This window comes from Echiichthys vipera (genome assembly GCF_963691815.1).
Source record: "Echiichthys vipera genome assembly, chromosome: 8".
Taxonomy (NCBI): Eukaryota; Metazoa; Chordata; class Actinopteri; order Perciformes; family Trachinidae; genus Echiichthys; species Echiichthys vipera.
The window spans coordinates 14,618,696-14,640,656 of NC_139833.1; the positions used below are offsets into that span (position 1 = coordinate 14,618,696).

The 21,961-nt window shown below is 40.7% G+C and overlaps 2 protein-coding genes across 2 annotated transcripts; both read left to right on the top strand.

The window, feature by feature from the left end:
* Nucleotides 1-98: 98 nt before the first annotated feature.
* rad54b (RAD54 homolog B) lies at nt 99-12,980 on the top strand (the record flags this gene model as incomplete). Its single annotated transcript, XM_083917666.1, has 15 exons — nt 99-230; nt 353-548; nt 6,910-7,125; nt 7,809-8,108; nt 8,469-8,631; nt 8,711-8,936; nt 9,440-9,526; nt 9,614-9,734; nt 9,865-10,004; nt 10,129-10,419; nt 10,581-10,744; nt 10,819-11,080; nt 11,706-11,772; nt 12,474-12,671; nt 12,760-12,980. The coding sequence occupies 15 exons, from the start codon at nt 99-101 to the stop codon at nt 12,978-12,980; spliced, it is 2,784 nt and encodes a 927-aa protein (XP_083773792.1).
* On the top strand, nt 3,762-5,300 carry LOC310950008 (fibrinogen silencer-binding protein-like; the record flags this gene model as incomplete). Its single annotated transcript, XM_083917667.1, has 2 exons — nt 3,762-4,168; nt 4,745-5,300. The coding sequence occupies 2 exons, from the start codon at nt 3,762-3,764 to the stop codon at nt 5,298-5,300; spliced, it is 963 nt and encodes a 320-aa protein (XP_083773793.1).
* Nucleotides 12,981-21,961: the final 8,981 nt, after the last annotated feature.

A 21,961-nucleotide genomic window follows, 5' to 3' on the forward strand; every position in this document is an offset into this window, starting at 1 on the left:
AATAAATTATCATATTGAATTCTTGTTAGTGTTGTTGATACTACAGTAATCCTCTTCTCTCTTTAGCATTTAGATTATTGTGGATTGTCCGTAACAGAATGCGACGCTCAGGAGCTCCCAGCCAGCTCTTCGGTAACGCTGTGAAAAAGCCTCGGTTTGTGCCTCCTGGAGCATCTACTGAATCCAAGCCCCTTACCCCTAAACCTGGTTTAGGCAATGTGCTGGAAAAGGTAAAGGATTCACAACATTAAACCTACAGAATGCTTCCTAGGTATTCTTTTGATTCTCATCATCCAGGGTTGTTTCAGACGTCTTAAGGTTGTGAATAGTCTTTTCTCTTGTCATCGTTCAGGTCCACAGAAGTCTAGCAGCACCGGCTCCGAGTAAAACAGACTACGATGTCCAGCTCAAAGTTACCCAGCCTGCTCCAGCCTTGTCAAGGGCTTTGGCTCGTGTTCTCAATGCAGCGGAAAGTACGGAAAACGAGGCTGAGTCGAAGCATCCTAACACTGGCGAGGAAGAGTGCACGGAAGACAACAGACCAGCAGGTAAGACAGAGACTTGTGGTCGGGACAGTACCCGGTACGGACTAGAATACTCATGGAGATCGTACAACAAAACCACACTGGGGTTTTATCTGGCAACATTTTGACCTGATACTATTCATTTTTAGGCAAATATCTATCTTAAAGAAAGGGAATATCTGCAATATACTGTATGGCAAAATTACCCATGACATCATCATTTCTTAGTCATATTTATATGGTCTTTAAAAAAACTCTAAAAGAGCATTATTTAAAAAGAAATTAGTCATTATTAAGTATTCATGGGCATTCTATGTTAAATTATATTTATCTGTTAGATGATGGTAGGTTCAGTCAGAGCCAGTCTGTTTCCTTTGTGTTTGTTTGTGTTATTTAATTTCTGTCAATTGTTATTGTTTTATTTACAGTAGATGTGTATTTCATCGCATTATGTGATGAGTAGTGAATGTGAATGTGAATGTGAACTTCTGTATTGTCACTATGTGGACATCAGTTATCAATAGCTGCTGCGATACAAAAGCTAATTGGGATCTTAATAAACAAACACAGAAACAAACATTCAGGTGTGGAAGAATGTACAATACTGCTATTGTAATAGGCATGGTTGTATAAAGTAGTGTGTGTGAGAGTGAAGGGAACACATTTTTACACTCACTGACACCATATTGAGATCTTGACCAGACACCTAATTAGTGCTCAATTAAATGCAGATGAGTGGCATATAAACATTTTATTAATTTTCTTCTTTTTAAGGTTATTTACAATGAGTGTACACTTTAAATGCTCAAGAAATACCTAAATATAAAATGATGTTCATAAGCTTTAAGTCTTACTTTATTTGAGTGTGTAATAGAAGAAAACGTCAAACTGTAAGAGCTCTAGCAGGTTTGACAATATACAGTACAAATAATACATGTTTGCTCTGTTTTTTGTTGACATACTGAATTCATTATGCAGCTGATCCGACCTCTAGTATTAACTTAAAAATAATATCTTTCCTGATGATGCTGAGGATGTTTCTCATACTTGGAGGGAGAGAACCCCCCCCCCCCCTTTTTTTATTCTTTAAACCTTTATTTACTTTTACTGTTACTTTCAGTTTTTACTCTATTTTGTCTCATTGTATCTCAATTATTTACTTATGTTATAAGTTAGTTAATTACCAAGTTATTAACTGTGACTACGTCTGACATGGGTTGTTGAGAGGGATAGTGGGATTAATGTTGGGTTTTTTATTTTTACGCTCTGACGCAGTATGCAACCGTTGAACCTTTCTTTACCTGACTCCAAAAATTCAATCAAGAAATTTGGGAGAAAACAAATATATAATATCTATCTCTTAGGATCCCAATATTAGTATGGAGGACTAAAAATGAATAAGTCTTAATACATAAATAAATAAATGCATAAATAAATGTAAAAATAAATACATGCATAAATAAACACATCGGAAATAAATAAATTAAATGAAAACATAAATAAATGTATAAATAAATAAGTGCATACATGTAAAAAATAAATACACAAATACATGCTTTACATTTATTTCTACATTTTTGTTCTCCTTCATTTCTGTATTTGTGTCCATATGTTAGTAGCAGGTCCCATTTATTGATGTATACCTACAAATCACTGATTCACAGATATGAAAATTAGCTTCACTAATAGACTGATTCGCTGACAAATGATCAAAAATGATGGAAGCCTGTCGTTGAATCATCTCCCTGCATCTTTGGCTGAGATGCCGGTTATTGTGGAACACCTGTAACTGAATTCTGCACAGGTTTACTCTTACGGTTCCTTTTAAAAAGCTATAAAGAGGTTTTTGATTCAGTTCCCTTGTTTTAGAGGTAGTCTGGTTGAACTCACCACAACCCCTGTAAGCTTTAACACAAAACCCCTGAATTCATTATAGTCACACACGCACACACACACCCACACACCCAGCCCCACACACACACACACACACACACACACACACACACACACACACACACCGAGATTCATTGTTAAAAACACCATCACCTTCACTGCGACTCCAGCAGGATGCTGTCTCTTCTTTTGCCTACCCGATAATAATGAACCTGCGGAGTCACTTAGCACCATTGTACTTTAGTTAAATGTCCCTCGTGCCCATTGGATGGTGCGTTTTTGTTCAATATACCAGCTTTTACATGAAAAACCGCATGACGCCGCTTTAAGTGACAGCGCTGTTATTCTGCAGTCTCTATGGCTCATAGTAACAACACATCCACACTGAGGACGGATGTTAAACCAGGCGGACTGAGGCTGAGTGACAGCAGGTCCAGCATTATGCAAATTAGCGGGGTAGTGCAGCGGCAGCGCCGGGCAGATTAGGACTGTGCTCAGGATCAGTGAGCCACCGCTCCCTCCTCCTGCAAGAGCAACTAGTGCCGCTGCTTTCCACCCTGGACACACGCGCGGCTTCTCCCTCTGCCACCACACGCGCCCCCCGAACACGTGTTTTAATCATATCAATCCGTATGTCAGATCCGTTGTGCATTCACTGTGGACGGCTGCAGAAAAAGGGACATAAACGCTCCAGCCCTGCGGACACGCGCAGCGCGCTCCCAAACCCCTCCCCCCACTGATAGTTAAGCCAGCGCTATATCAAAGCGTCACACACTTTTGGAAAATAGACCCCTGACCCTTTATAACCTGTAGTGCACTGTTTAAAGAGGGTCATGTCCACGTGTGCAGTCTCATGTGCTGCTGCCGCTGCCCTTGTGTTATAATGTAGAGGCAGTGTGGCTGTGCCTGGGTTGAGGTTTAGAGAGACCGAGCTGTAAGTAGGTCGGGCTGGGTTTAAGCGGCTTAGCTACGTCAGCCTAAGCTGGGAGGAATTCATCCAAAGCCCTCCGCGGTAGGCGGGGGCCTAAACGAGGCTGGCCTAGTTAAGCCTGATTCTTATTGTGTGCAGCACAGCCTGTTTTTGTTGTGCAACGTGGCTGAGAGGGAACCTAGGAGCAGTGTATGAGTCCATGCACATTTTAGACATAGCTTATGTTTGATTTAGAAGAAGAAAATTAGAAATATATGGGAGTGAGACCCTTGTTAGTGTGGACCAAGAGAAGCCAGCAGCAGGGACAAAAACAGACAGGTGGGAAGAGTGAGGAGCTTTATTATTGAGTGTGGCTGTTGAACGCTGACAGCCATAGGCCTGACTTGGTCTGTGTCAGTCCGCTATGCTATAAGATGGCATCCAGCTCTGTATTTCTGTCCAGTATGGTGGGTAAAGCTCGCTCCTCCAACTTCACCCTCTCCGAGAAGCTGGACTTGTTGAAGCTGGTCCGTCCTCACATCCGCATCCTGGAGGAGCACACGAACAAGCATGCTGTGATCGTGGACAAGAACAAGTGCTGGGACACTGTGGCAGAGCAATACAACGCCTTGGGAGGGGACAGACCCCATCGCACCGCTCAGGGCCTCAGGACCCTCTACAAGAGGCTGAAGGAGTCAGCAAAGCAGGAAGTGATGCAACGGAGACACGCCCAGCCAGAGTACAGAGCGAGCATTTCCGAGCCAACCAGGAGAATTATGGAGATGATCCCTCACCTGTTTCACCATGTGCCCATCCATGAAAAGGACCAGGCACTGCGCAGGTACAGTGTGATATACACCGACGAGCACAGACACACATTTCAATACAGACCTATCACAACAGTCAGGTGAGAGTTTAGCGAGCACATACATCATTAACAGTATGTCACAATTCTGATTCAGCTAGTAGAGGAGGAAGGAAAGGAGGGGCTGAAGTCACAGCTGCAAAGCCCAGGCAGATCTCACTCGCTGTACATCGTCAGGCTCAACAGGAAAACACAGTGTTCTGCTGTGATTAACTGGCAGCAAACTTCCCCTTTGTAGTTTGTTCTTATGCACATGGGAAATACTCAACTCTTCTCTTCATATTGATTGTCAGCCACTTTAATTTCTGACAAATTGGACCCCAAACTAATATTTTGAGTTTGGTTCAAGGTCCGAGTGCTGCCGAAAGTAAAGGAAGTTAGGCTGAGGCATGTTATATCGATGATCTCTGCAGTTTTTTTTAAAGATAAATTCCTTCATGAGAATACCTATCTCTAAATATGTCATAGAAAATGCATTATTATGTGAAATGGCAAGGAAATAGTATCATCTGTACAGCTCTAACTTGTTTTTATCCTTCATTCCATTTGTAGATTAATATACAGCAAGCACAACTCTCCTGTCGAACATCCTGGCAGTAGCTCCTCTCTGGCTGGACTCCAGGATTACTCAGCAGCCGTCCCAAGTATCCCGCATGAGGTGGTCCAGCTGGACCCTGAGGAGGATGTTAAACCACCGCCAGACTTGCCCATCCTCTCCACACACACAGAGCCAGAGCTGGATGGAGTCCAGGAGCAGGAGGGGGAGCAGGACTTGAGCAGCATCCACGATTATGAAGCTTCCCTGTCTCCCGTACCTTCCTCTGTTAATATCCCCCTCTCCCCCTCCCCGCTGCCCTTACGCCACGACCTCTACCCCAACGACATCTACCCTCATCTTGAGCCAGACAGGTTTCGCCCTCTGCACCTAGCCAAAGAGGAGCACGAGTTGGTGTTAGCCAATCACAAGAAGGTAGCCATTTACCTAGAGGAGAAGAGGGAGGGGCTGAAGAGGAAACAGGAACTGGAGGAGGAACTTCTAAGAGCCAAGATCAAAGTGGAAAAACTAAGGGCTGCTCGACTGAGACACGGACTACCAATTCCTCTATAACGACCATGATCAAACACATCTGTGTCCAGTGTTAGAAAGGGACCGTGGAGATGAAGCCGAGGAGTAATCACACCCATCAGTTTTATGTTTAAGAGCTGTTTCAGAACTTCAATTTCCTTTGGAAACATAGTGCCTCGTACAGACACTGAAAGCTGGTTTGCGTATTGCCAGATAAGGCTGACCTAGGTTGCCACCAGTCTGTGTTCATGCTCGTCTGTGTTAAAAATGTGTTATCATTACCGCAGTTAATGACAGAAGCGGCAACAAAACTTTTAAATGCTCACATAACTAACACTGTGACTGACCATGGGTTAAATAAATGTGAATGTCCAGGTTTTGGAAGGGAATATAAATATATAATAATGAGTAACATGATGGTGCTTTTCCTGCCTAGATCTGCCTGGAGTTTTAGCAGCATTAGTGTTAATGACCTGGTTATGGTAACAGCATTTACTGTAATGATTTACTGGAGTGTCACAAGTATGTTGTCTGCCTAGATCATATCATAATTGCTTAGTAGGGATGTTCTGATCCAATTTTTACCTTACCGACTACGATACTCGAACTTGTGTATCAGCCTATACCAATTTACAGATCTGATACCATTGCATTAAAAAAAAAACATTACTTTTTAAATCACTGTATACTATTGCTGTGCTTGTTGTATGGCCTGGCTCAAGTTATACATACAGTATAGAGAATTCATGCCATATAACTTTAGTTCATTATTAAAAAAAAAAAAACTGTTTTTAAAGTAATTTTTTGCAGCTAAATTATGTGGCGTCAGATTTGTGCATATCTGCGTACTCACGGATACCGATACCAATATTTTAGGCAGCATGGCAGGTATTTCTCTGACTAGTATCGGTATTGCAAGTCTAACGCTATGTTCATTCTTTGTAAAGAAACTTTCCATGTGATATGTAAAAAATCTAATCTGATGAATTAAAAAGGCGTTTCCTTGTAGAACTTTGAAGTAACAAAACTGGAGCCTTTATTCAAAATTATATAGCCAAGACATTAAAAAGTAGCACTCTACACAAAGTTACAGGTGTTTTTTGTAGGTCTTAGAGATGTTCAAATACCCAGGATTGAAGCACAAGTTCAACTGCCGAAGGCCTTAAACACAAGACGACAAATCCTGTTCTGTCAGTTTATGAATTTACATGTAAGAGAGAAGTCTGTTTGCTGAAGTGGTGGCCAGTTAAGTGATCAAAAGAAGGGAGCTGTGGAATTGGTTTTGCAATGTTATTGTTATTTAATGTGTGTCACTACAATATTGATTGTATTGTAACGTTGTTATGCAAGTCTGTTTACTTGTTTCTATTAAAAAAAAGTAAGGTTAACATGCTACCGGGTTTGTGTTTATTACATGTCAATCATGCTTTTATGATTTTTCTTAATTGGGACGTCTTTATTTACATCTCTTTATCAGTGTAAAGTGACATTAAAAGCAAAGGAACACATGATGACCAAGGGTTCATGGACAATCATGGTATGAAGGTGTAACATGATGTGAAGACTTGATGTGCAGCAGCGACCTCTGCTGGTGAGTTGTGTCTTAGACATCTCTGTTGTTTTTTCACCATGTTGCAATTTTGTGTTACAGGAGTGAATGTTTACCCTCAGTCGACCTCCGGGTCTTCTCAAATCCTCCAGCCTCCAGTGGGGTCTGGCTGCGGTCAGGATGGAGTGCGTTACTTCAGTGTGATGTGGTGTAAAGCCAGTAAGAAGAAACACAAGCGCTGGGAGGGCGACGCCATCCTGGTTACTAGAGGACGCACAGCCACACTGAAAGACATGGAGGGCAAGGACATTGGCAAGGGTGAGACAGAGACACCCCAAGGAGTCTTTTACTTATTATCATGTTTTAGTCTGGTGGGAGAAGGAGCCTGTGACCGTTAATTGTCTTCAGTCTTACTCCTGCAGAAATGCTAGAAATTCAAGTTGTTCTTTTAGCTTAGCCTTCAAAACTGACTGATGGAGCAAAAGTTTTAAAAACAGTTTGTACTGAAGGAACGGATTATATTCACTGTTCTATAGTAATTGATAACATTTTGTTGTGTGAATTGGTTTCATTTATTTAAATTTGGTATTTCAGTCACAGCTGCAACTATTAATCAATTAGTTGTCAACTATTCAGTTAATCACACACTGTTTTGATATTCGGTTAATCGGTTTAAGCATTTATTTAATTAAGTCCAAATTCTCTAAATCCAGCTTCTTAAATGTGAATATTTTCTGGTTTATTTGTTCCTCTACCCCCATTTTCAGACATTTTGTAGACCAAACAACTACTAGATTAATCGAGGAAAATAATCAATATATTAATTGACTGTATAAATAATCATTAGTTGCAGCCCTACTTTCAATTTGTTTGTCTTAAACCTGCAAAAAACTTGTTTTTGGCCACTTCAATATAGCGAACATCTCAAACTCATTGAAATAATTTCTACCAGTATACATTATCATAAGTTCATCAGGTGTTTTTTGCGTGTTTGTGTGTAGGAAGTGGCTACAAAGTGTCCGAGCTGGCCTCCCTGTCCGAGGGAGAGACCCTGATGATCGGAGGCAAGGAGGTGGAGGTGATGGGGGTCATTCCTGCTGAGGACTTCGCCAGAGGACGTTGTTTTCAAGAGGTCCAGGTAGAGAAAGAGGAGCCGCACACGAAGTCCGCTCCACCTCCCTCTCGTCGCTTGGCCTCCAAACCTTTCTGCTCCCCAACTCTGTTAGGGAGAGCCGATCATCCAGTATCCAAACCAGAGGAGGAACAAATCTGCAGACCCCGCCACGACCCACTGGCTCCAGGTATGTCAACTCATAACACCAGTTCTTAATGATCTGTCATCGTTTGTTATTTTTGACAGTTTTTGGCATCTTTTGGTTTTTAAAGTTTTGCTCTCCGTCCATTAGTCAACATCATAACTTAGGAACAGAAGGGGAGACATTGGGTTGGATACTGAACTAGTGTCACTGATGATGAAACTGTGATGATTGTAGAGATCTGAAGAAAAATACACGTAATACCTTTTAATTAAATTCCTTCCTGAAGTCTTCACTACATATATTATGTAAGTCTGGACAGTTTGGATGTAAGGCACACACAGGGAGTCATTATAGTTTTCATGTACAAAAATTGTCTTTATACACACTCTGGATCTCTTGCAGGTGCACTGGTGATGCCTCGTCCCTCTGTCAACCACCAGTGGTCTAACAACAAGTCAGGGCTTCCTGTGGTTGATGTCGTTGTTGACCCGTATCTGACTTCTCACCTGCGACCTCACCAGAGAGACGGCCTGCTCTTTCTCTACGAGTGTGTGATGGGCTTGAGGTAACGGAGCTGTTCCAGTCACATTATTATTCCATTGTTAGGGTTCCTAATAGATCACACTGATGTGTTTTATCGTCAGAGCTGTGGGTCGCTATGGGGCTATCCTGGCTGACGAGATGGGTCTGGGGAAGACCCTCCAGAGTGTGGCACTGTCCTGGACCTTGCTCAAACAAGGACCTTATGGTGGGAAACCAGTTGCTAAGCGTATCCTTGTGGTCACTCCCGGCAGCCTGGTGCACAACTGGAGTGCAGAGTTTAACAAGTGGCTGGGCCGTGAGAGGATCAGTGTTTTTACTGTGGATCAGGTGAGGAGAGAAGATGAAAGGATAATGGCAGCACAAGTAGAAAGATATATTTCATTACTCGTAAGCTCATGTTGTTTTGTATTTAAGAGAATTCAGCAACAAGTAACATGTAAAAACAGAACAGGAATAATATTGACAGTTATAGATATAAAATAAAATACAAAATGATCATTTTAATTTGCTTTTTCTTCAAATGTTTTGTCCCTCTGTACTTTTGTTGTGTTCTTTCTTCTGCAACTTTGTGTTTAATTGTATTTATATCTTATTCCTTGCTGATCTGACTTTTCTTGTTCTAATGTCTTTTTGTCAAGCTTATAACTTTGTAATAGTATCAAATATTTACCTTAATCTAACATGTATTACCTGTTTTGTATCTTTTATTATTTGTGTGGTTACTTTGTGTTACTTCTATACTCATCTGTACTGCAACGATCGAATTTCGCTGCTGGGGATCAATAAAGGTTTATCTGTATAAGTCATCAATATACATTCTTTGTTGACAGGACCACAGGATAGAGCAGTTTGTGTTATCCCCTCTTCACAGCGTACTTGTGATCAGCTATGAAATGTTGCTGCGCTGCCTGGAGCAGGTATGTTCACTTTGTGTCTCGCTGTTCCAAATTAAATCTGCATATATCATTTTTTTGTGTCATAGTATTATTTTCTCCTGCTTTCAGGTACAAAAAGTGGAGTTCGGTCTTGTGATTTGTGATGAGGGCCACAGATTGAAGAACAGCAGCATCAAAACGTCCTCGGCCCTCAGCAGCCTGAGCTGTAATCGCAGAGTCATACTCACAGGTGCGCACTCATGCTGAAATACAGAGAAACCTCTGACACAAAGGGATTGAGAGAATCTTAAAGGACTCTCTGACTGACAGTTACAATGTCTTGCACAGGTTTTATAATGCATTGTCTTTGTGTTTTGAAGGCACTCCAGTACAGAACGACCTGCAGGAGTTCTATGCTATTATAGAGTTTGTTAACCCGGGGATACTCGGGTCTTCCACTGCATATAGAAAAGTGTATGAGGAGCCGATTCTACGCTCCAGACAGCCCTCCTGCACAGCGGTAAGGCTAGCTCTGTCCCTCATGCTTTCCCCTTTCTTTTCCCCTTTCTCTTTCACTTTCACTTTCACTTTTATATAACTTAATCTGGCATTAAACCAGATCTTGTATCTGTCTCTGCCAACAGGAGGATAGTGTTTTGGGAGAAGAGCGGGCAGCGGAGCTTTCTCGCCTGACCGGCATGTTCACCCTGAGACGGACGCAGGAGATCATCAATCGCTACCTGCCTCCTCGTCTCGACTGGACATTGTTCTGCAACCCGTCCCCTCTGCAGCGAGAGCTGTACAAGCATCTCCTCTCCCACAGAGTCTTCAGAGCCTGCCTTCAGGGCTCCGTGCAAAGTCACACACACCTGGCTTGCATCACCGCACTGAAGAAGCTCTGTAACCACCCTGGTCTGCTCCACTCAACTATCAAGGTGAAGTTCTTTGCTAGTCGGTAAACCTGCATCTAGCCACTTAAGATATTAATCTTATTTGACTGACTTGCGTTGTTGTTTATTAAACTCTACGCCAGCATTCTGTAGTCTAAGTGGTATTTAGTGTTTAGAGAACTGTGAGTGCTGTGTTGTGTTTTTAGGAAAGAGAAGGCCTTGGTTCAGTGGAGAACACTTTGTACGAGGGCCTGGTTGAGATCTTCCCAGAATCCTATTCTTCAGGGGGATTTAACTCTGCTGACTCTGGGAAACTTCTGGTACTGTCGGACTTGCTGACCGCCATCAGACAACTAAACCCATCAGACAGGTGGGTGTGTGGGTATTTGCTTTTGCACGTGTGTGTTTTTGTCCATATACACTAAAGTATGTGTGTCCCTGCAGGGTGGTGGTAGTGTCCAACTATACTCAGACACTCGACTTGCTCCAGGACTTGTGTGAACACGTGGGCTACACATTCTGCCGACTTGACGGACAAACCCCGACCGGTCAGAGACAGCGGCTGGTTGATGGTTTTAACAGTCCCTACTCTCAGAACTTTGTGTTTCTACTGAGCTCTAAAGCGGGCGGGGTGGGGCTTAATCTGGTGGGTGCTTCTCACCTGGTGCTGTATGATATTGACTGGAACCCTGCAAATGACATTCAGGTAAGACTCACAGACATGCCTCGAAAGTCTATATCATTGTTTTCTTGGTTTTTATTCTCTTCTTTCTTTTATACATACAAATATGGGATGCTTCACATCTAACCTGTGTGGGTTGGGTTATATTAACTGTGTTTAGTTTAGTCTGGTGTGAAAGCTATTAAATAAGCTGGTGAAGTGTATAAGCAACTCGTGTAAAGGCATAAAACTTGCCTCAAGGCTCCAGATATGATGTTTGCCGTTAGACATGCTCCGACTTAGATAATAGAGAGCTGATGTATTTACATAATAAACTATATAATTAGAAAGCAAAGTGTGTTTTGTGCAACAGCCCCAATAGTTTGTTTTAACTACAAACAAAAAAAGAAAAGTTTCTGTAGAATAAGCTGATGAATTGACAATTGGGTGCGAATTAAGTGCCAGAAACTAACCTGGTTACCTGTCCTAGGAGTGGTTAAGGGGAAATGGGAGTAGCCCCAGGCAAGGCTCAATATTGGATTTATGTTATGAAATAAGTCCAAAGCACAAAGGATTAAATAAACTGAATACCAAGTGAGACATAGCCACCAGATGGTGCTGTGCACATTTGTGTAATTGTGTAAAACTTGTCCCTCTCTACTGTGTATAGGCCATGGCTCGAGTGTGGAGAGACGGACAGAAGAAGACTGTGCACATCTATCGTCTCCTCACTGCAGGTCAGAAAACAACAACACAGACTCAGCTGTCCTTTCATAACTCATCACTTTACCATGTAGCAATCTCTTTGTCCATCAATTTGTCGTCTTCTATCACAAAAAGACAGCAACATTGGCAGCAGTTTATTTTGAAATGTATACATTTCAATTACCCTTATTCTTTAAAACAGTTTATGGTACCTTTATCCTCTCATTATAATTGGAGACACTCTATGCAGATTTTTTTCATTTCCTGCAGTCTCTAAGTTAAAAACTAAGTTAACTGTTAATAACGCTGTCACAGATTGGAAAACATACCAGTAAATATTCAATAATGTCTTTCCACTTCAAAAATGTCCTGTCTTCTTAAGATCCTTTGTCCATCATAACACCTCTATAATTATTTTTCATAACTTTATTACTTAATGCTATCACTGACATTATCTATGAATGACTGATCCATTTTCATGCTCTGCTTGGAGTATGAGTTCTTGATTTTTTATGTCTTACTATTTTCCATTTAGCAGTTGTTTTGTCACATTTGGTTCTGTTTAATGATCCTGCTATTTTAGTTGTTTGTTAAGCATTTTGTGTAATTGTGCTTAGATTGTATAGTTGTCGAGGATCCCCTCGATAATTTCCGACAAACACACACATTGAGCCGGAATATACAGGATTTCATGAACGAAGCTTTTATGACCCTGTGTGTTACTTCCTCGCAGGCACTATTGAGGAGCGTATATTCCAGAGACAGGTGTCCAAACAGGGGCTTTCTGGGACGGTGGTTGACCTGGGCAAAAGGGCGGAGCACACCAGCTTCTCCACCAGTGAACTGCGAGATCTTTTTAGCCTGACCGACACGCTCTCTCTAACACACGACCTGCTGAACTGCAGCTGCAGCATGGACGGCTCACTCCAGGGTAGGCGCTCATACGACGCCCCGCACACACTGACACCAGTATTTGACTTTCCTGACACTTATTAACACAAACTTTTCTTCATTCTCAGCTGTCGCAGAGGAAGAGGAGCAAGCTTCCGATAGGCCGTGCCAGCTCGGTCGTCAGGGTGACCGCGGAGGGACACAGCAGAAGCATCTCAGCATGTCCGAGCTGATGCAGTGGAGACATTTCTCTGGTGACACACACACCTTCTCAGACCCTTACCTCGATCACGCACGAAACCACATCACCTTTGCCTTCCAGACAACCATCTCTCACACAGCTCAGTAAAATAACACACACAAGGTCACACTCTAGATCTGGATGACACACACACACACACACACAAACACACACACTTCTGCTTGTTTGTCTTCAGGGTCTCTGGGCTTTGTCAGCTTCCTAGCTAAAACATATGACTACTAAACCCTCAACGGTGCTGCCAACAACAGCAATAAGTGATTCAGTGTCTTGTCTTCAACAGTTTCATTATTTATTCAAAAACATTTAGTGGTAAAGTTCATCAAATAAATGTTTTTCAACGGACGTGTGGAATAAACATTGTTTTTAAAGAGTTCAACATTTGTTATTGACTGAATAATCATTTCTGGGGAAAGCAGATGCGTGTTTGAATGAGGCAGATTGATGTTTGTGTGCTAGGTATGTTTTATATCCACATACTGTAGTTACGCAAGGTACTTCAGTGTCCATCTAGAGTAATATTCACTGTGTGAATTAGAGGATGTATGTTGTTCGGGACATGTTTAGGCGACACAGAGCCTGGGTGGTATGGAGAGAATGTGTATAGGAACCATCCGTAGAAAATAATCTAGTTTATGGCTGTCTGTGCAGTGTGTATGTCATCCAGAGCTGAATTTTCTGACAGACGAATAAAAGGCAAACAAGTCATTAGCCTGAATTTTTGTGCTATTATGTCACAGTTTATCTGATGTAGTGACCGCCTCTTATTGAAGTGTCGACAGGTTTTTTGTAGGCCATAGTCCGATCTGTTCAGTCTGGTGTTTTGGATAACACTGGTCTGTCCATGCTCTTCAACACAAAGCTGCTGCGTGGGAGTTATGAAGTTGCGTGTGTGTGTGTGTGTGTGTGTGTGTGTGTGTGTGTGCTCCCTGATGTAACATATGATGTGTGGTGGGTTTGTCAGAATGACAGAGCTCCAATACAATGCATCTTAACATAAACGGTAATTATTATTTATTGGATGCTTACCACTCTGCATGATTGTTAAGCAACGCAGTTGTGTAATAAACGGGTTTCTGGGATGTTCCGCTTTCTTTTATACATATGACAGTTGTAGCTCTACAGCATGACAGTTTGAGTGGCGTGCAGTAGGCAGCGTGGCGATTATGAAGACACCTGCTGTTTCTCTGTGGCCACAGTGTGAATTTAAACTGTTGTTGCCGGTACAGTGCCAGAATTCAATTCAATTTTATTTATAGTGCCCAATATTAACAAAAGTTATCTCAGGACACTTCACAGATTAGGTATAGACCACACTCTATGACTTATTTATGATTTACATAGACCCAACAATTCCTCCATAGAGTACGGTGGCAACAAAAACCTTCCCTAAAACAGGCAGGAACGTCAGACAGACCCAGCTCTGTGGAGGACGGACATCTGTCCTGACAAAATCATCTTAAAAATAACAACATATTTCAGGGCTCGTAAGCCCTAGCTGTGAGCTTTATCAAAGAGGAAAGTTTTGAGTGTACTCTTAAATATGGGGACAGTGTTTGCCTCCCGAATAACACTTGGGAGTCGGTTCCATAGGACAGGGGCTTGGTAGCTGAATTCAAAGCATACATATATTTATTATGTAGTCTGGAGTCTCTGTGGAGTCCAGTGCAGGCCTCCAGAAGCGCATCAGTTTGCGATAGTAACAGTACAGCCATGCAAGCAGCTCCAGTAGTTGTTAAGGTATTTCAGTCTGGACCAAAGTTGTGGACTGACCAACAGACCGACATTTCCATTGAGCTACCCCACTAGCACAGCTAAAAATGGACTCTATCTTTAACACAATAGAAAGTCAACAAAGTCCAGACAAGGAAACAGATTAGTTTGAACCTCAGACAGAAACCAGCAGTGGCATGGCAACTGTCACCCAAGCAACTCTCCTGACCTTGCTTTAGCAATGTAAGACACTGTTTGTTGTTTCAGAGCAATCACATTCAGCACTTTGGTATTGGACACGTGTCCTGCAGTCGAGTGTCACTCGTCCAAGCGTGATATTGATCCAAATCACTCCTCCCAACAGTCTCAGAGGCCATGTGCTGGTGTGTTTATGAGGACGAATTTGTCTGTCTATCTGTGTAAAGCTCTTACTAGCCGCTGCTGGCCGCATTGCCAATCCCTGTTTTAAGCCGTGCGTTTCAGCTAGACAGCTCAAAGACCTAGTGTACGGATTGAATGACTTTCCACCGCTGGAAAGGGGAGAAAGAGATACAGTTGTTTTGATGGAGAGACTGAATCACCGATCCTGTGATCCCAGGACATCTGTGGGAGATCTGAATGTACTGCAGCCTCTGGTATTAACTGAGGTCACAGTTTTCATGTTTCATTCGTCATCAGTCCTAGAATAATTGATGTTCAAGCTGCACTTTTCCAAAGGAGATATTAAGATACTGGGGGAGTAGATGCAATCTGTACCTCACAGGCCTGTAGCGGTCTTGCTTTTTTTATGAAGTAGGGCTTCAAGATTTAATCTCCAGTTTCAAGACGCTAATCTTGACATCTATTAGTTACAAAGAGTTCAGAAATCTTCAGCAGCACAGTGTCGTGAAAACATGTCAATACAAGCTTTAAAATACAAATTCAAGCTCAGCTCTACTGCTCTCCCTTTGTATAAGATGAGGATATTGATTACCCTACATGATATTCTGCTTCACCTCAGTCATCATTCATTTTCTCCTCTGTACTGCTCTCTTCATAGGGGTTTAGAGATAGAGGGTATAGAAGCCAGAAAATGTTGACCAATGTTACTTTAAAACCTCGTACCTCGATTTCATTTTAAAATCTAAAAAAGTAACGTGTGCTTATCAAAAATAAGATGAGATATTTCAAATCTGATTTAAATATGATGTTGAGGTCTTTCTGTGAACAGAGACTACACACCATTTAGATTGTTCTCCCTTTTTTTAATTCTCTTTGTCCCACTACTTTCTACTTAGACACATTTGATGGTTTCAGCTTCTCAAATGTGAGGACTAAAAATGTATTGATGTCACCATGCGCTTCTTTTTTGTTTCATAGAGCATACTATACATACATACTATATATATCAAATATTCGAGAAATAATCATAAAGAAGTTTATAATTATATGCAGCCCTAGATTTAGCAAGCACATGCAGCATACTTTTTACTTTCCTTGGGTATTTTTGGATGTAGATGAGGCAGACCAATGCTCTGTGTTGGTATTTTGTTGAACATTGCATCATTGCAAAAACATCTGGCCTTGTCTGTTTTCAGCACACCACCACCAGTTGATGAATTGGTCATCAGTACATAAAATAAACTGCCTGAAATGTGCATATCCATAGTGAGTTACTCCTCTTTTACCTTGTTCTTATTGTTTTTTTTTCACTTACACAAACCGTTGAGGCTTTCAATGTGCAATTATGTCCTTGGTTCACATCTGAAAGAACCCAAAGAAGTTAAAGAAATCTGAAACTAGGTCACAGAAACTAAAACCTCACAACCAAAACATTATGTTCTCCTGGTTCTTTTCAACCTACAGTAGCCTTCACTTGTCCTACGTCAGAAACTAAACTTGCCCTCATACTAAAACTTCTGTGGTTCACTGACTGCTGCCTGTGAGGCCAAAATATAAACTGATTACCCTTAAAAATAATTTGACTGATGGTGTGCGATTGTAACCAGGTATTAACAAAATAATATTGAGTAAATTAATTTAAATGTATTAAGTAGTTGCTTCTTTAACATAGCTAAACTCTTCCTTTTAAAGACTGCCGGGTCAAAAAGGAGCATCTTGCTTCGCAGTGCATTTTAATGACATTGCAGCTGTTGGACTTTGGGTGAAGTGCATTGACTAAATTCTTCACAAAGTTTTGTGTCATTTATAAAGCTGGTGTGCAGTAACTGGGTTTGATTGTTATATTGTACACCACTGAGCCCTTTGAAGTTGCCGCAACCAAATAGAAGTAGAGACAGTTTGTGATATCTTTGATCTAATTCGGAGTTTACGGCTGTTGTAGTCCTGTGCTCATCATTTTGAATATTTCGTTTCTAAATTGTATCGGTTTTTGGTTGAACTTTTGTGTCTATTGATTTCATGCAGTCTGTATGACAACACAAATGTGTTTTATTCTCTTGTATGCACACTTTTTCTGCCCATATCCCATCTGTCTGGCTGATCATATGACTGTATGTTTTACATTAAATGAAAGAAAGAAAGAGGTCACATCACACTCTGCTCCAATCTATTGCCTCTCCTCTTCACTGTGCCAGTCTGCAGCTAGCCTCCCCCCTCCTCCTGATCCTGGTCCTGCTCCAGCACTTAACAAGGATTTAATGTCGCCCAATCATCTGTCAGGCAGATCAGATCAGCGTTGTAATACAGAGCAGCAGGTCTCGTGGAAGAGGCCACAACCCGATACAGAAGTCCTGAAAAACAACAGCATAATCCCACAAATACTGTAATAACTCTCCCTGTTCTCTGATGCACTTTCTCTCACACACAAAGTGCTTTGACAAATGAAAATCAAATGTTTAGAGCACATAATGCGATGCAGGATCTCTCTGGACATTTGTGTACATTGCCAGATGACTCATTGACAAAATACCAACCCACTGCAACCCATTAACAATATGCTGGTGCTGCTGCAGGCTTACACGCTAAGCCTCTCCTCAAAGCTTTTATTCAGTAACTCCTGATAGGAAGCTACGTTCAGATGTTCTGTGACAATGAAAAGACGCCGCAGACAGTCATGGAATTACATCTAATAAATCTGCCGTGTAATGAACACAGGGTGTGTTTAGGTATAAAAGTCACACACATCTTGGATCTTTTACAACTTCTGTCCGACGATCCTTCATTCACTTTTGTGTTGGTGCTAATGACATTTTAAAGTATTTTTAGCCTAAAACGTTAGCGACCCTTCCCTCAGGCTAACTGTGGACTAAGAGCCGTTTCATTCAGAGCCGCTAGATCTCAGCCAAGTCTGTCTTTGTGAAACTGGCCCCTATTTTTGTCTTCGAGATGCTCCTGGAGGTCGTGGTTTGAAACACGTGTATTCATTTGACCTCTCTGCTGAAAAGCACATGTTGGAAGAGCGGAAATGATTCATCTGAGCGAAGGATAGTTCAGTGAATTGAAATGACACAGCTGAAATAGAAAAATACTGCTTCCTACCATTTTTCTCAATTGCTTAGACACAATCCCAGGAACAACTCGCCATTTCTTCAAGTCGTCACACACAAATTTGTACAAACATCTAACTTTCTGGGCCGTATTCCAACTTTGCTTTCAGACAACAATTCAATTCAATTCAATTTTATTTATAGTGCCAAACCATAACAGAAGTTATCTCAGGACACTTTAGGTAAAGACCACACTCTATGATAAACATAGACCCAACAATTCCCCCGTAGAGCACAGTGGCAACGAAAACCTTCCCTACACAGGCTGTCCAAAACACAGACTGCATGACTGTTTGTTACACACCGGAGGGCGTTCATTCAAAACACTGCTAAAAAAAAAAGTTTAGAAAAGGTTTTCAAAGACATAATTCAGATAATAATCCAGATGACCCTTTCGGAAACACACTGACGAGGGTAATTCATAACAGTACTGTAATAATTACCTCTTGCATTAGTAGATAAGGGAATATTATGCTGTTTTGGTTAAAAAAAAAAAAAACAGACTAGCGATGTCACAAATGCAGCACATTTAGAATCAGAATCAGTTTCATACTTAACTTTGGCATTGTTAGGATCCATTGTTCCAAAACACATGGACACGCCTCCAGGCCATATTTATTGACCATGCATTTCTGATCGCTGTTAACCATTCTAAGGCATAGTGTTTGCACCTGGAGATGTGTGTGGTCTTTGAGTTTGGTCGTGGTGGAATTAATTACATTGAGAGCATTTGTTGATTTAGTTACACTTTTGTCTAAGGTTCTGCAGGAAGAGCTTTTATTTTGAAACGTGTCATTAGTGTTTACAGTTGTGAAATGTGTGTCTGTTTTGTGAATGACGTGAGGGTTTGTGTTTTTGTGCTACAGGAAACATGTTTATATGTTTAAGCAAAGAAAAACTGTAATATGTTGCAGCTGTGTCAAGGTAGAGTTCAAGATTTTAGAAAAAAAGGATTTGAGAATAATTAATGCTTTCTTTATTGGCCCAAGCTGTAATCTAGCACGTCTGTTAATCATCAGTCAGGTTGGACAGGCAACAGCAGCAGAGATTTGGATCAGTTATTCACGGTGACACCTGCACACAACTCTATTTTTAGATAAATTGAATGCTTAGGAGACATAAATTATTGAATGATTCATTTAAAAACTAAATCAACCTTTAATTTTACTTTTTTATTTAACTATAATTATTATCCAATAGACGGCAGGTTATGTTATGAATTAATCCGTATAAAATGTAAGAAAATAGTAAACAATTTACAAAATCCAAAGGAGTATCGAATTCCTTGCTTGTTCGACCAAACCTAAAATGATATATATATACAGTTTATATATTCCAATTAAGTTGGAATATATATATATATATATATATATATATATATATATATATATATATATATATATATATATATATATATATATATATATATATATATATATATTGTTTGACATTTTTACTTGAAAACTGACTGGAAGGATTGATTATCAAAATAGTCTGTTGTTTGACTTATCTTTGAACTTTTTTTCTCCGAATTGTTTTATTGAATTTTGCAGACAAGTGCACAAGAAAAAGGATACCAGTTGTACAGTGTGTCCGTTTTAAAGTAAAAATACAGTGACATAAAAAAACCCAACTTGAATCCAGCCATCCCCATCCCTCCCCTCTTACCTTTGAACTTAACTGCCATTTAGATCCGGTCAGGGGTGTAATGTCGGGGGGTTCTATTTGCTCAGATTGCACCCATTTTTTAACTTGACCTTCATTTTGATCTCAACTACACACCTGTACAGTTTTGTGACTGTGTTTTACATGATTACGCTGCAGACGGACAGACATACAAATAAGTTCCTGCTACAGTAGGTCTATCCAGGACCACATTTTGCCATGACACACACACACACACACACACACACACACACACACACACGCGATACATAAATAAATATGGGATAATGCCAAACTTCTTGGCATTTATTTTATTGGTAATAGTAGCACACCTGGAGAAGAGTCATAACGTAAGTGACCAGTTATAGTTATACAGCAAAAATGTTACTAATAGGGCCAACATTTGCAAACATTAGCTAACATTAGCCGCCATACTCGTGATACCCGACCAACTAAGGCTGCAGCAGTAAAACCTCTGAGCGTATTGAATGAATAAAGAAAAGGTTTGTTTTGTTTCTTCTGAAGCCAACTTTTCATATATAAGCAGAAACACATGTTATTTCTAACCTCAAAAGTCCTCCTAAAAGCACTGCGCTTTAATAATAACATTACAGCCTTCATTGTGTGTGGGTGTGTCTTTTTGTTTGTTTGTTTGTTTTTAAAGAAAGATAACAAACAGATTTACTGCTTCTCCGACTTCCAAAAGTAACATGTGGAAGATTTAAATGATAATTTCATGCGTCATGAACTTTGACTCTGTTCTGCAAAAGTATCTTCAGTGTGTGTCAAAGATGTTATAAAGTGTTATATTCAGACGGCAGCAGAGAACTGTTGCTTGCATCTCTGGAAGTCTGTCTGTCTGTCTGTCTTTGTGTCTGTCTTTTCTCTCTTTCTCTCTCCTTTTCTTCCTCCCCAACCGGTCAAGACAGATGTCCGTCCTCCACAGAGCTGGGTCTGTCTGACGTTCCTGCCTGTTATAGGGAAAGTTTTCGTTGCCACCGTACTCGATGGAGGAATTGTTGGGTCTATGTAAATCATAAATAAGTCATAGAGTGTGGTCTATAGCTACTCTGTAAAGTGTCCTGAGATAACTTTGTTATGATTTGGCACTATAAATAAAATTGAATTGAATTGAATTGAACTGTTTTTAGGTACTATGACACTGCTTTGGATAGTGACAGAAAAAATATCCGTTCATGTCAAACAAGACTGACACAACATGCATAAAATGATTGCGCTTAACGAATATATCAGAAATCTATCGGTACCGTTGATCATGTTTGAGGTTTGTGGACTGGTAAAGTGCAGGTGAGAGAGAAGGGTAAAGTCAGCCGCCAGAGAAAGGTGAAGGTGACATTGAAGGCTAATGACCTCTTTGTAGCACAGCACACTTTTAATGTCAACGCCCTGGTGCACTCCTTATTAGCAGAACACAAGGTTTACTTCAATCTCAATGAACTTTAATTAACTTTCTGCCTACATGTTGATCACTACCTCTGCTGACTGGTATATTTTAACTTAATTTTTACATAAAGTTAAAGTTACATCGCTCCACTGGACTCCAGCCCTGTCTTTCAATTATCAGTTAGCAAATCTATTAATCTACAAAAAAACTTATTCTATATATTTAAGGAGATTGTTTCCTTAAATTAATTTTTATATCCCTGTTGCTCAATTCAACAATACCACTTTGGTGTAAATATAAGCCGAGCCGTGACAACAGTAGGCTTAATATCCACCACATCACATCACATCCCATCACAGTAAGCACCACCTCTCTCTCCTCCTGTGTCTATAAAGCAGGGAAACCCCATCGCAGCATTAGACGCGCTCAGATGGGCTGTGGACACATGAAGAAGACACTACTTTAGGATTTACCAGCCAAGTGTTTTTGCAATGAGTTCAACTTTGTTTTTAATACGGGACACTTTGCATCTGAACTCCGGTTTATAGTAGAAATAGTTTAATCTGTTCAATAATCATTTACTGCTGAGTGTAGCAACAGAGCACATTTCTACTTATTCTTAATTTTGGGACAGTTTATTCTCTCTTTGGCATTATGATGTGTATCTGAAGCGGATAACTTTTGAGGACGAAATCGATTCCATTGACTTTCTTTTTGGGGTGTTTTCCCTAATAAAGGTTAAAAACGGTTTAAACCCACCGCTGTAAATTGGTCCAGTTCATCCTCATTTTGTCGCCGGC